We start from the raw sequence: 12,663 nt of genomic DNA, 5'->3' as shown, positions 1-12,663 counted from the left end.
TTGAACTACCACTTGTTGGCTCATCAAAAACTCTGATGTGTGGGCCCCACACATCAGATATGTTTTATATTAGAGCATCTTCCATTCCTCTTAACAGTTCAGTAACCAGCTTTGATTTGACTCTTCAGTGGCTATAAATTCATGAAAATTGTTCACAATGATAGTTTTCAAAACTGCTCTTTCTTCTTGTATGTAGTTGTTTTCTTTTAGGATATATAACTTGAACCTAGTATTCTGAGCCTGTGTGATGCGGAAGCATTTTAATGGCACTTGGCTATGATTCTAATAACTCTTGTCATCAGAAACAAATGATTTCACCAGAAAGAAAAATGAGAGTTGGTTTTACTGATGATATACTCATGCATTCCCTGTTCTTCTCCCTCTCTCTTGTTTTTCAGTGAGCATGTTTTTGAACACATTAACACCGAAGTTCTACGTGGCCCTAACAGGAACTTCCTCACTAATATCAGGGCTTATTTTGGTAAGTGGTGGAATTCTTCCTATTTAAAAATGTGCTGATTATTAATATATGTGTTATATATGTGCAGGAAAAAACTCTGCAAGAGTACACAGCAGCAGCTTACAATAATTGCATGTATGTGTATGTTGGGTGGGAGACTGGCTAGAAGCCTTGCACTGTCCAGATTATGTTTTTAAAATATATTTGAAAAGAAAATTTTTAAAATTGTATGCTACTTTTGTTGAAGGGAAAAACAAAATTTAGGCAAAATGGAAAATACAGGAGGATGTAATTCTGTGTCAAATTCTAATGTCTGAGATACTCTATTGCAAGTGTGACTCAGCTAAACTAAGATGTTTTTCCTTTATTACTGTTTTCAAAATGGATTATTGGACATAATCAAGATCAGGAGAAATATAGCTCAGCTTCTTTAAATGTATTGACATAAATGTGGCAGTTCTAAGCTTTTCCCCCCCTTCATCTCCTTTTCTTCTAAAATTTACATATATTTCTTCTAAAATTTACAAATCTTCCTTGAAAAAAGATTCCAAATAGGCAAAAAGCAATATGGTAATCATTTTCATTATCACATTGGCTCCGTTGCCTTATACTCTAAAACAAAGAGTGAAGTGTAATAAGTTATAATACTTACAGTAGTTTTCTTTAAGTGACCGTAAAGGGAGCCATCTAAACTAGTGGAATCACTCTAATATAGTTAAATTTATGTTAAGAATCTTTGAGGAGAAAGAGGTTTTAGAAAGTTTTTTTTCCCCTTCTGTACATAATGCTGTGATTACTATTAATTATAGAGACATGGGCAAGACAAAATACAATGAGGTAGCTACTAGTATTGTTTTCATTTTACTAATACATAAGCTAGATAGGAAGTAACCTGCCTTAGGTCACATAGCTGGCAAATGGTGGAGTAGGATTTCAACCCAGTCTGGCTTGCACCAGAGCCTGTGCTTTTATCACTCATTTCACCACCTTTCTGGTTATGTGGATGTCTCAGAATTTAATTAATTAATTAATTAAAGAATCCACCTGAAATGCAGGAGACCTGGGTTCAATCCCTGGGTCAGGAAGATCCCCCGGAGAAGGGAACAGCTACCCACTCCAGTATTCTTGCCTGGAGAATCCCATGCACAGAGGAGCCTGGCAAACAGCAGTCCATGGGGTTGCACAGAGTCAGACATGACTGAGTGACTTTCACTTTTACTGGTTAAGTTCTCAGCTGTTTTTCTAGCTTCTGAACAAATTGCAGGTCTGAATTTTATTCTAGTATTATCTCAGTGTGGGTTCACTAGCCTATAAATTAATTACCAGAATGCAGTTGTTTCCTTTCACTCTGGTGTGTGTGTGTGCTTAGGTCAGTTGTGTCTGACTCTTTGCGACCCCCTGGACTATAGTCCGCCAGGCTCCTCTGTGCATGGGATTCTCCAGGCAAGAATACTGGAGTGAATTGCCATTTCTTTCTCCAGAGGTTCACGCTGGTGAGCTAAGCCCAACAGTCGTTTTCCCTTCTCACTTAGGGATGATGACGTTCCATCTACCTGCTTCTCTCCTCTGAATAAAGGGATTTTCTTGTACCATGACCATCTTTGCAGACCTAGGCTGGTGACGCTTTCTCCCTCTGTGTGAATTACAGTTGCTGATGCCTGATGATCACTGCTGTGTTGTTTTATGATATATTTGCTTTGTTGCTTTCTTAGGAACTAGAGGGTTCTCCTGACTGACAAAACTTTGTGCAAAGGAAATCCTCTGATGTGGGAAGATTTTGAAAGGCCTTCTCAAAAATGCTTGGTTTATAATGAGGTCGGAGTCACTACTATGTGTGGGAACAGCTCTCGTTTGCTTTAGGCTCCAGCTTTAGAGATTGTTGACACTGGGGCTATCGGCTCTTGGGGATGCAGCTTTGCTAGCCCTTGAAATGCACCCTGGGCTGAGATTTCTCTTCGGCTACTGTTCCTTTCTGTCAAGTGCGTTTCATGGAGAGGCAGCATTGGGATAAAGGATCTGGTGCTTTGTGAAATAGCTGTGTGCATAGAATTGCATAGCGGTTTCCTGGCACCACAGAAACAATTACCTAACTACTCTTTCCTGAGCAATGTCAAGCGAGCCAGATGGTGAACACAGAAGCTGCAGGGCTGCCCCTGAGGAAATTTCTTGTTTGGGGACCTCAGGATTCCTATGCTGGAGGCTGAAGGTATCATGTAGTGTGATGTCTTAGGCAAAGAGAGCTAAACACAAACAAAGAAACAAAACCCCTGCTATTTTTACCCTATGAAGGAAAAATCAATTAACTGAACAACATACATAGAAATAAAATGTGTTTGGGAAATGTTGCTGTCTTTTACACTAATGTGTTTAAAAATAAATGAGGACATAGCAGTGTGTATTTTACTAGATGTCACTGCTGTCTCTTAATTTTACAGGTTGAAAGTCAGCAATGAGTTTGTTACACCACCTGCTTCTCACTCTTCCCTTACAGTTCCCAGGCCCATACCCTATCCAGGCACCTCTATTCTTGCTGAATTTCATGCTGCCCCTTGACCCACTTATCACAGTAGTTCTCATCTCAGCCCAGTCCCAGCCACAGAAACTGCACCTGTTATCACAGTCCAAACCCACCAATTTAGTCTTCTATCTGCTCTGGGAAGGACAGGCCCAGTCTGCTTGACGTGGCCTCTGGGGGTGATGTTTATTTCTATGGAAAACATTTATGGGTTTTATTTTTGCTTTTGAGAATGCTAAGGTAGATATGTGGAGAAAATGCTCCCTTAATTTCTAAAAATATTGGTAGAATAGAGAAAATGCTGCCATACTGACATTTATAATAGACCCCTGTTTCCCCATTAATGTGTTAGACATGCTCCTATGCCTGCGGGTTATGCATATATGTTCAATAGAGGGATATGGGAAAAAGCAGCCAAAGCATAATTTTTAAAAATGAGAATCAAGAATAAAAAAGAAAATTAAAATAGTAAATAAAAGAGTTAATTCAGGGATCCAGTGTAAAACAATAGTTTTCAGGAAAGTGAAAGAAGAGATAATAATTAGATAGGAATCAGTTGTAAATAAAGGCCCTTTTGTTGTGTTTTCCACTCTATGCCAGGTAGTGTTTTAAGCACTTTGAATATGTTATTTCATTTAATTCTAAGTGAATTCTAATATTAACTTTATTGAAATTCTAAGTGGTTGATATAGGCAGTGCCTCTAGCTGTTGAGTATTTCTGTTGTTCAGTCACTCAGTCATGTCTGACTCTGCAACACCATGGACTGCAGCATGCCAGGCTTCCCTGTCCTTCACCATCTCTTGAAGTTTGCTCAGACATGTCCATTGAGTTGGTGATCACATCCAGCCATCTCATCCTCTGTCATCCGCTTCTCCTCCTTCCTTCAATCTTTCCCATCATGGGAAAGATTTCCAATACGTCAACTCTTTGCATCAGATGGCCCAAGTATTGGAGCTTCAGCTTCAGCATCAGTCCTTTCAATGAATATTCAGGGTTGATTTCCTGTAGGACTGACTGATTTGATCTTCTTGTAGTCCAAGGGGCTCTCAAGAGTCTTCTCCAGCACCACAGTTCAAAAGCATCAATTCTTTGGCACTCAGTCATTTTTATTGTCCAGCTCTCACATTCATACATGACTATTGGAAAAACCATAGCTTTGACTATACAAACCTTTGTAGGCAAAGTGATGTCTCTGCTTTTGAATATGCTATCTAGGTTAGTCATAACTTTCCTTCCAAGGAGCAAGTGTCTTTTAATTTCATGACCAGAGGCACCATCCACAAGTGATTTTGGAGCCAAGAAAATTAAGTCTGTCATTATTTCCATTGTTTCCCCATCAATTTGCCATGAAGTGATGGGACCGGATGGCATGATCTTCATTTTTTGAATGTTGAGTTTTAAGCCAGCTTGCTGAGTATAAACCGACACAAAATTTATGTAATTTTGCCAAGGATACATATAACAGACAGATGGTGGGATTTAAATTTGGATCTGTCTGACCATGCCCTCTGTCCCCTCCTGTTTAAAAGTAAGGGAATGGAACTAGAAGCTTGTTATGGCTTCTTTCAACTCTTTTTCATTCATCTAAAATCTTGACCTCCACTTGACTTGAAAATTATACAGTTGCAGGGCTAGAGGAAGGAACCCTCAGAAGTCATCCAGTTTAAGTCAGTAAAAACCTAAGGAATAGGCACCCAGAAAACCTATGACTTGTCAGGTCACCTTGCTAGGTAAGAGTATAAGGAAGGTTAAAAGTTTAAATTTTCACTGCTTTGTCCCAGGATCATTGTTCCTCTCTTAAATGTGTTGACTAGGAAGATGGATTGCAGCAGTGTGTAGCGGGTGATGTGTTCCTTTTAACAGACCCACAGAAGTGGAGCACGCAGATAAGAAAGCAAAAAGCAGAAAAGGGAAAGAGAAAAGCAGATAAAAGAAAGAGGGACGCAGAGAGACTATAAACATCTCTGGAGGAAATTCTTCCAATCAGCTGTGGCTTAGGTCAGATTTGGTTAGTCTAGAACATAAACCATCACTTACCACAATTTATAATTTCATTTATGATATTTATAGTCTTATCTTCTCTGTGATGGAAGCATCATATAGGCTGAAAATATATCTGTGTAATACCTTGCTAATTCTTAAATATTTGTTGAATGCACATAGATTCAGTGAACACATGAATTAATTGATGTGTCTGGGAATTATCTGGGAGCTTGTTTAAAGTGATGGATTCTGAATATTCTCCAGACTAACCAAGTCAGAATCCCTGGAAGAAAGCTGGGCCCCAGGATTAGCTGACAGAGCTTTGGGCATCATGGCAAAGGCTCACATCTCCCAGTGGTCAGTGGTCGCTAGGTGACTTTACCCCAGGACAGTGATCCTGCTGTCCAGGTCATAGTCATTAATGCTGCAATGCAGACACTGAGGTGGGGATGGATCACTGGCTGTTGACCTTGAAAAGAACCTCAGTTCTCTTCCTTTTTTCTTTTCTTGAAGCCTTGGCATTAGGTGGCCAGGAATGGAGGTGGAAGGACACGAAGACAAGTACTTTACACATCCCCTCCAACTGGTTAGGGGAACAGATGGCTGGTGGGGCTATTGGCTGAGGTCAAGGAAGAAGGAGACCAAGTCCTGTACCATAGCTCTTCAGTATTTCTAAACAAAATAGGAAGGAGCCAGGAATGTTTAAAAAAAAGAAAGAAAATTGTCATGAGGAATTGAGAGGGACTTTGAAAGAGTCAGTGATTCAGAGAAAAAAATCTACTTGAGAATTCTAACAGGAAACTTCTAAAAAGTTTTCGGATATTACTATAACCCATGCCAACTGTCTTGGTTTATCTTCTTTAAGCCTAGAAGATCGCCTCTTGCCAAAAATCTGTTTACCACCAGATGCATTTCTGAAGACATAGAGCAGGTGGCAGTTTTGCAGCCTATTTGAGAGTAGACTGCCAGAGTTTCATATTTCCTCTTCAGTCTCTACCACTAGCTGTATCTATCCTATGATATCATCATCTATTTAATCCTTGGAAAACACATAGCCAATTTCAGGCTGTGACATCTTTGTGTTTCCCATGGGTTTAATGGAGTTTGTGTGGAATCATTATGGTGCTTCTCTGTGGAAATCTTGAAGCATTTTTGAGTAAGATAGGAAAGTCCCCATAAGTGAAGAGAAAGAAGTATTATATATGCAAAACATGCAATTCAAGAAGGGGAGTTCTTAATGGATAGGATAAATCTAGGCATCTTTAGGAAAGATTCAGCTTTTAGGTTCGCAAGTCAGATGAAAGGGCCTTATTTGTTTACTCTTTGCCAGACTTTTGTTCCTTTCCTGCCGGTGAAAATGAGGTGTTTGCATCTTAGGCCAGCTGCAAACCTGAATCTCCACTCCCAGCCTGCAGCTGCAAGGCCTAGAAAACTGGGTTCCTGACAAATGAGTCTTTGTTTTAAGTGTAATCTGGGTCCTGAGTATAGCAATGGCCTTTTGGTCCTGTAGGGTATAGATCCAAACCATTGCTTTGATCCTCACATTCCCAATTCCACCCACACTTTCCTTATTCTCAGACGATAATCCTTACCTGCATCTCCACTAAGATAACTGTCACCTACTTTTCATCTGTTTGTTGCCTTTTTACCTGTGAAACAGGTCATCTCACACCCTATTTCCCAAATAGAATGTATCTGTCTGTGCACTCACGCTTCCCATTCATCCTGTCGTAGAGGAAGAAATGGTAAGTTACCTTTCTCAGGCAGGGCAAATGTTCTTCCTGGGCTCCTGGTGTCCTGCCTCTTGGTCATTTGTACTCTTTTGCACTTCAGTTTCTCTCGTTCCACTTGATTCTTTCCTTTCCAACAAATATATATAGGTCTCTCTTTTTTTATAACTAACAAAATGAACACAAAACCTCTCATTGGTCCTGCTCTTTATTAAGACAGTATCCCATAAGTCACCAGACCAACCCTTATCATCCATCCATTCAACCTTTCAGCTGTCTCTCCATTCAGTTTTCAACCATCCATCCATGCAACATTAAGAGTGACTTTGTTTTACACATTACATTACTGAGCCCCACAGAATCGAGAGAACCAACTAAGACAAACAACTTGGCTATCTTATAATACATTAGGGCCATTACCTTTCATCAGGATGGTAGGGTCTTATTGACTTTCCAAATGACAAATCTAATTGGTGCTTTTTAGTTCTCATCTTACTTGATCTGTATAATTCTTGGTGTAGACAAGATTGCATTTTAAAAGACTATGAAATGTGTAAATTTATATTTTAATTTTATGGTTATTTGTCAGATTTAAAAACTGTTTTGTTCCACAATGGCAATTCCATTAAGCTACTAGCATGTCTAAGGGCTAATTTTAAAATCTAAATTTGTTTATGAGAGCTTTGCTGTTTACATTGTAGGTTATGCACCAGGGAGAATAATTCAAAGTGACACCAAATATGTGCGTGTTAAATAACACCATCTGCCCATTTGGATCTATGCAGCTTTTAAAAAATACTGTGAGGTTCTAGCCCAAGCCTGCTGTGTTTCAGGATATGGGACAGATCATTGGTGCTAAGACCCCAGATTAGAGGTTTTGGTTTGAAGTTTAAGAAGGCTTTAAGTCCTGTCCCACTTCCTTTTAGTAGCTGTTCGTTTAATTCGTATTGGAGTATCTGTCCCATGGTATTGTAGATACCAGTATAAAGGTCTGTATTGGGTAAGAAGCCACATGTACAGCTCTAATAGGACAGGCTTGAGAAGATCCTCCTTTGCCTTCCTAACAGTTGCATGAATAACCCAGTCTTCACTAAAGTCTGTTATCCTTGCATTAGAAATACTGCTTGGAAGGTCTGTCTCCTCTTATAATGCAAATGCTCCATTAATATGAAGCATTTATACCTTGGGATGTATTATCCAGTCCTATTTGATAGACTTCTGGATTACGTTTGATAGCTAAGCAGACAAAGAGACAGTAGAATAGGAGGGCATTTGGAAGTGAAGATTTGAAAAGAAAAATGACAAGTAAATCTGTTAAAATGAGCAAGAGATTTATAAAAAGATGTCTTGCTTTAGGGCCCTAGTAAGATTAGTGGCACAAGAACTGAGGCTTCAGGTTAGATAGCTACTGAGTTGGCTTTGTGACTTTGGACTACCTTAACATGTAGCCTTCATGCATTCTAAATGAAACTGAGGGTTCCTTTTAGTGCTGGGGTTCTCTGATTTGGCTGGATAAACTGAGAAATCCTAAAGAGTCCCAAAGTGGGGTTTTGTGTGTGTGTGTGTGATGGGAGCAAACTGTGAGAGGCGTTGTGGGCCTGTGGCATGGATTGGTAGTGTCAGGGGCCCTGTCTGTGCTGTGACCCTGGAGCACAGCCGATGCTTGTTATGGAGTGTTTAGTGCTGTGCTACTGAATAAAGGAAGGTCTGGCAGGTGCCCAAGCAGCATAATATAAAAAGCAGAGTCTTGAGGCAAAGAAAGCTCTTTCCCACAAGTGACTGAGAGCCATTGCTAGTTCTGTGACCATTGTTCTGGGTCCTTTGCAGCCTGCCTTCTCTTCAATAAAGGCAAAGCCAAAATCTTTTTTTTTGGGGGGGGGGGAGCGGCGGTGGTCGGGACCAAATGGTAAGCAGCCTCCTTTTTCACATGATTAACAGGGCTTTCAGCCAACCATTTAGTAACAGACAATATGCTGTATTAGCCTAAACTGTAGAGTAACAAGAGGAGTGCATCATAGCAGTATGTGAGCTGTGCTGCCTGTAGGAGGTATGCGCAGCATCAGTGTGATGAATAATAGCTTTGCTGTTACTTTTGAGAACCAGCTATACAGCAAGCACTGAACTAAGTCTTTTACATGGGGTTTGCATCTGGGTGATTTACATGAGTGTGAAATTAAGGACACTCAAGGATAAATAACAAGTGTGATTTACACTTTATAGTTGAAGAAACTGATATTAAAATAGATAAAATAACTCCCTTGAGGTTACAAACTCCCTTCTGGATCTATGGTTCATAAATTTACCGTTCTTGAATGCTGTTCTTTCTTCAAACAACATCTCTAATTCCTCCTGTTCCTACATTATAGACTAGTCCTATCCCTTCTTAGCTTTTACATCATATTCTCCCTGTCTGCCCAGTCAGATTACTTAAATGTCTGTCTTAACATGTGAAAATTCATAGAGTCAGAAGGGATAACTCCTTGGCATTAAATCAAGTTCTCCTGTTATAGGATTGCAAACATTTGGTTTGATTGATAGTTCCTTCTGGTCATTTGTAGATGTTTTTTCTGTCTTTTAAAGGAATTTTTGGTAGAACCAAATAGAGAAATACCAATTTTTAAATGATAGCCCAAAGTCTATTACAAAGAACTTAACTTTTCCCTTCTTTCATGTGTTAAAAACATTAAGTCCTCTGTTTTGGGAGGCCACTCTAGCTAAAGGTTTGTCACTTTTGTTGATCTTTTCAAAGAACAAACTGTTGGCTTCATTGATTATATAGTACTTGTTTTTTGCATTCATTCATTAAGTATTTATCAAATCCTGGATATACAGTCATGAACAAAACATGTTTTTTACTCTCTCAAAACTCTTTCTCTAGTGGGACATGTAGATATTAAACAAATGTCATAAATGCTGCCAAGAAGAAAAGCAGGGTGCTTTTGAGAGAGGCAAGAGAAGCTGACTGTAGATCTGGTGACTAGGAAAGAGCTCTGAGGAGGTGACATTCAGACTGAAATGAAAGGATGAGAGGCATCATCTTGTTTTTAGGAAATAAGGATAAAGGGCATTAATTTTATGTAGTTCCACATTCTATATTATAAAAGTATAGTTCTTAGGAGACTCTGGGATATAGTTGATTCTTAAATTTCTTCTCTGTAATGATTTGTGACTGCTTATGGAACAGATTCAAAATCAGACAGGGAGGCCAGGAAAGGATGTGGGGAGAGCAGCTTGAGAGAGTGGTGAAAAGTGTTCAAGGGGAGGTGGGGCAGGTGGGAGGAATTGTGGGAGGTCTCTTGCTTCCCCCTTGCTTAGGAGTCCTGATTTCAGTCTAGTCATGTGAGCATCATTGCTTCTTTCCTCTTTTAATGAAAGTTATTTCTTTTCTTCTTTGCAAACAGCACATTATTGGTAGGCTTGTGAGCTAGAAAATGTTAACGGTGTACAGCACATACTAGTGTTTATAAAGCACATCTCAACTGGCAGACATTATTGAATCTCTCAGCAGTTGGGTGCCAGAGTACCATGAACTGGGATAACTATTACTCTTCCTGTAAAGCTAGATTTCTCTAAGGAGATTTTTTTTTTCTTTTAAGGAATTTTGCTGTCTTAATGTTATACAGGTATGGCTTTATCAGAATATAAAATGCCAAATATTGGAATATTTCATAAGCCACACTTTTAAAACTAGCTTCTTTGTATTTATTTCTGGAATTGCTTTTCAGCTGTGGTGATTTTATTATCAATATTATATAAATTTGGAGGAAAGTAATAATGAGCAGCTCTTAACAATGTTCTTTTACCATGACTGGGTATATAAATTTTCCTTAAAAGCCAGTAGTAAGTGGATAAAACAACACTGAGAAGTTAAAATGTAAATGATATTTGCTGCTGCTAAGAATTTCTTAATTTTTAGAATTAAACAATTTTTTTCTGAATAAATATGTTTAAACCAGTATTTAAGGTGGGTATAATTAGTAGATACAACGTATTTTATGAATATGTACAAAATTATACCTGGTAACAGGACTGTAATCATGCTTACTATTTTTCTGTTCTAGATATTTGAATGGTGGTATTTTCGCAAGTATGGAACATCATTTATTGAACAAGTCTCAGTAAGCCACTTGCGCCCCCTTCTGGGAGGGGTTGACAACAATTCCTCCAACAATTCTAATTCCAGTAACGGGGACTCAGATTCCAACAGGCAGAGTGTCTCAGGTATGGGAAGTCCTTCAGTTTGCAATATTTACTTACTTTTACTACATTATTATGACTATAAGACAGTAAGAATGTTGTTATTTAAAGATTAGACTTCAAAGAAAAATGCAATTTATTTTCCCAAGGAGTTGACAGCTTCTGCCAGAGAAGTTGAGTGTAAGCATCCCGGGTAAAGGAAATAGGTATCTTGTCTAATTTGACTTTTTCTTCCCTAGTGGCTCAGTTGGTAAAGAAGCTGCCTGCAATGCAGGGGACCTGGGTTCGATTTCTGGGTTGGGCAGATTTCCCTGGAGAAAGAAATGGCAACACACTGCTGTATTCTTGCCTGGAGAATCCCATGAACAGAGGAGTCTGGTGGGCTACAGGCCATGGGGTTGCAAAGTCAGACACAGCTGAAGCAACTGAGCACGCATGCATGCAAGCTGCTTCTCTGTTGCCAGTCTTGAATTCTGTCACAATCTTTTCCCCGCCTGTCTCATTTTTTGAACGTGCCATGTTTTCTCACCACCCTCTGCCCAGAAGCCTGTTTGCCCTCTTTCTGTGCTCATTTATCTTTCACATGTGCTGTGCTCAGTCGCTTCCAACTCTTCGCCACCCCATGGACTGTAGCCTGCCAGGCTCCTCTGTCCATGGGATTCTCCATTCAAGAATACTGGAGTGGGCTGCCATTTCCTCCTCCAGGGGATCTTCCCGATCCAGGGATTGAACCCATGTCTCCTGCATCGGCAGGCAGATTCTTTACGACTGAGCCACACAACCCAACTCAAATGCTACCTCCAGGGAAACCCTCTCTGAGAGGCTGTGCACTATCTATCTCTCCACCTTTGTCGACTCATAATATTTTTATTTTTAGCAACATTTACTAAATTATAATGAAATTTTTAACCTTACTGCTTCATCATAGTATCTCTAGCATTTTGAATAGTCTCTACTTTATCATTGAAACTCAGTAGATGAACGAATGAGGACATACAAGGCCTGTAATTTCTCCCCTCATAAAAGAAGAGGGATGAATATAATTTCCTAGATTGGTCTCTTTATCAATTCAGTAAACATTTCCCAAATCTCTAATGTGAACCTGGCCTGGTTCATATGAACATTATGGTTTAAAAATAATGCCAGAGTGCTTGCCCCCATCGAACTCTTGTGTCTGCTGAAGGAAGCAAAGTGTTCAGTGCTGTGATCATATGAGGGAAACGTGCAACGCTATGGAGTACAAAGCAGGGGTTCCCAATCCAAACTAGGGGGGGAAGTTTGCTTCTTGAGGGAGATGGCACCAGTTCTGAGACTTGAAGGGTGAAGAAGAGATAGAAGAACTAAGTCCGATCTTTTTTTCTTTCCTCCCTAAAATAACTCAGTCCATATTTCATAACTGTCTAGCCAGGTGATAGGCATCAATGAGCATTGTGTGTGTGTGTGTGTGTGTGTGTGTATACATATATATATGGAGAAGGAGATGGCAACCCCCTCCAATATTCTTGCCTGGAAAATCCCATGAACAGGGGAACCTGGTGGGCTACAGTTGAGGGGGTTGCAAAAGAGTCAGACACGACTTGGGACTAAACAGCGACTACCTGTATGTGTGTATGTGGGCTTCCCAGGTGGCTCTGTGATAAAGAACCTGCCTGCCAATGCTGGAGATGCAGGAAGCTCGAGTTCGATCCCTGGGTTGGGAAGATCCCCTGGAGGAGGGCGTGGCAACCCACTCCACTATTCTTGCCAGGGAAATTTCATGGACAGAGGAGCCCAGTGG

At 39.9% G+C, this 12,663-nt stretch overlaps 1 protein-coding gene across 12 annotated transcripts in view; it reads left to right on the top strand.

Moving 5' to 3' along the window:
• ST7 (suppression of tumorigenicity 7) overlaps positions 1–12,663 on the top strand; it is a 269,338-nt gene that overhangs the window by 144,366 nt on the left and 112,309 nt on the right. For all 12 annotated transcript variants that reach the window (XR_005724488.1, XM_040260873.1, XM_040260875.1 and 9 more), the window contains exons 2-3: positions 399–481; positions 10,751–10,910. Coding sequence is in view for 11 of the 12 variants with exons in the window: in XM_040260873.1 (XP_040116807.1) it covers positions 399–481; positions 10,751–10,910 (243 nt within the window). In the remaining variant the exon portion in view is untranslated. The remainder of the gene's footprint in view (positions 1–398; positions 482–10,750; positions 10,911–12,663) is intronic.

The sequence above is a fragment of the Oryx dammah genome, unplaced genomic scaffold (assembly GCF_014754425.2).
Source record: "Oryx dammah isolate SB20612 unplaced genomic scaffold, SCBI_Odam_1.1 HiC_scaffold_18, whole genome shotgun sequence".
Classification (NCBI taxonomy): domain Eukaryota; kingdom Metazoa; phylum Chordata; class Mammalia; order Artiodactyla; family Bovidae; genus Oryx; species Oryx dammah.
This window is presented reverse-complemented; position numbering and strand designations above follow the sequence as displayed.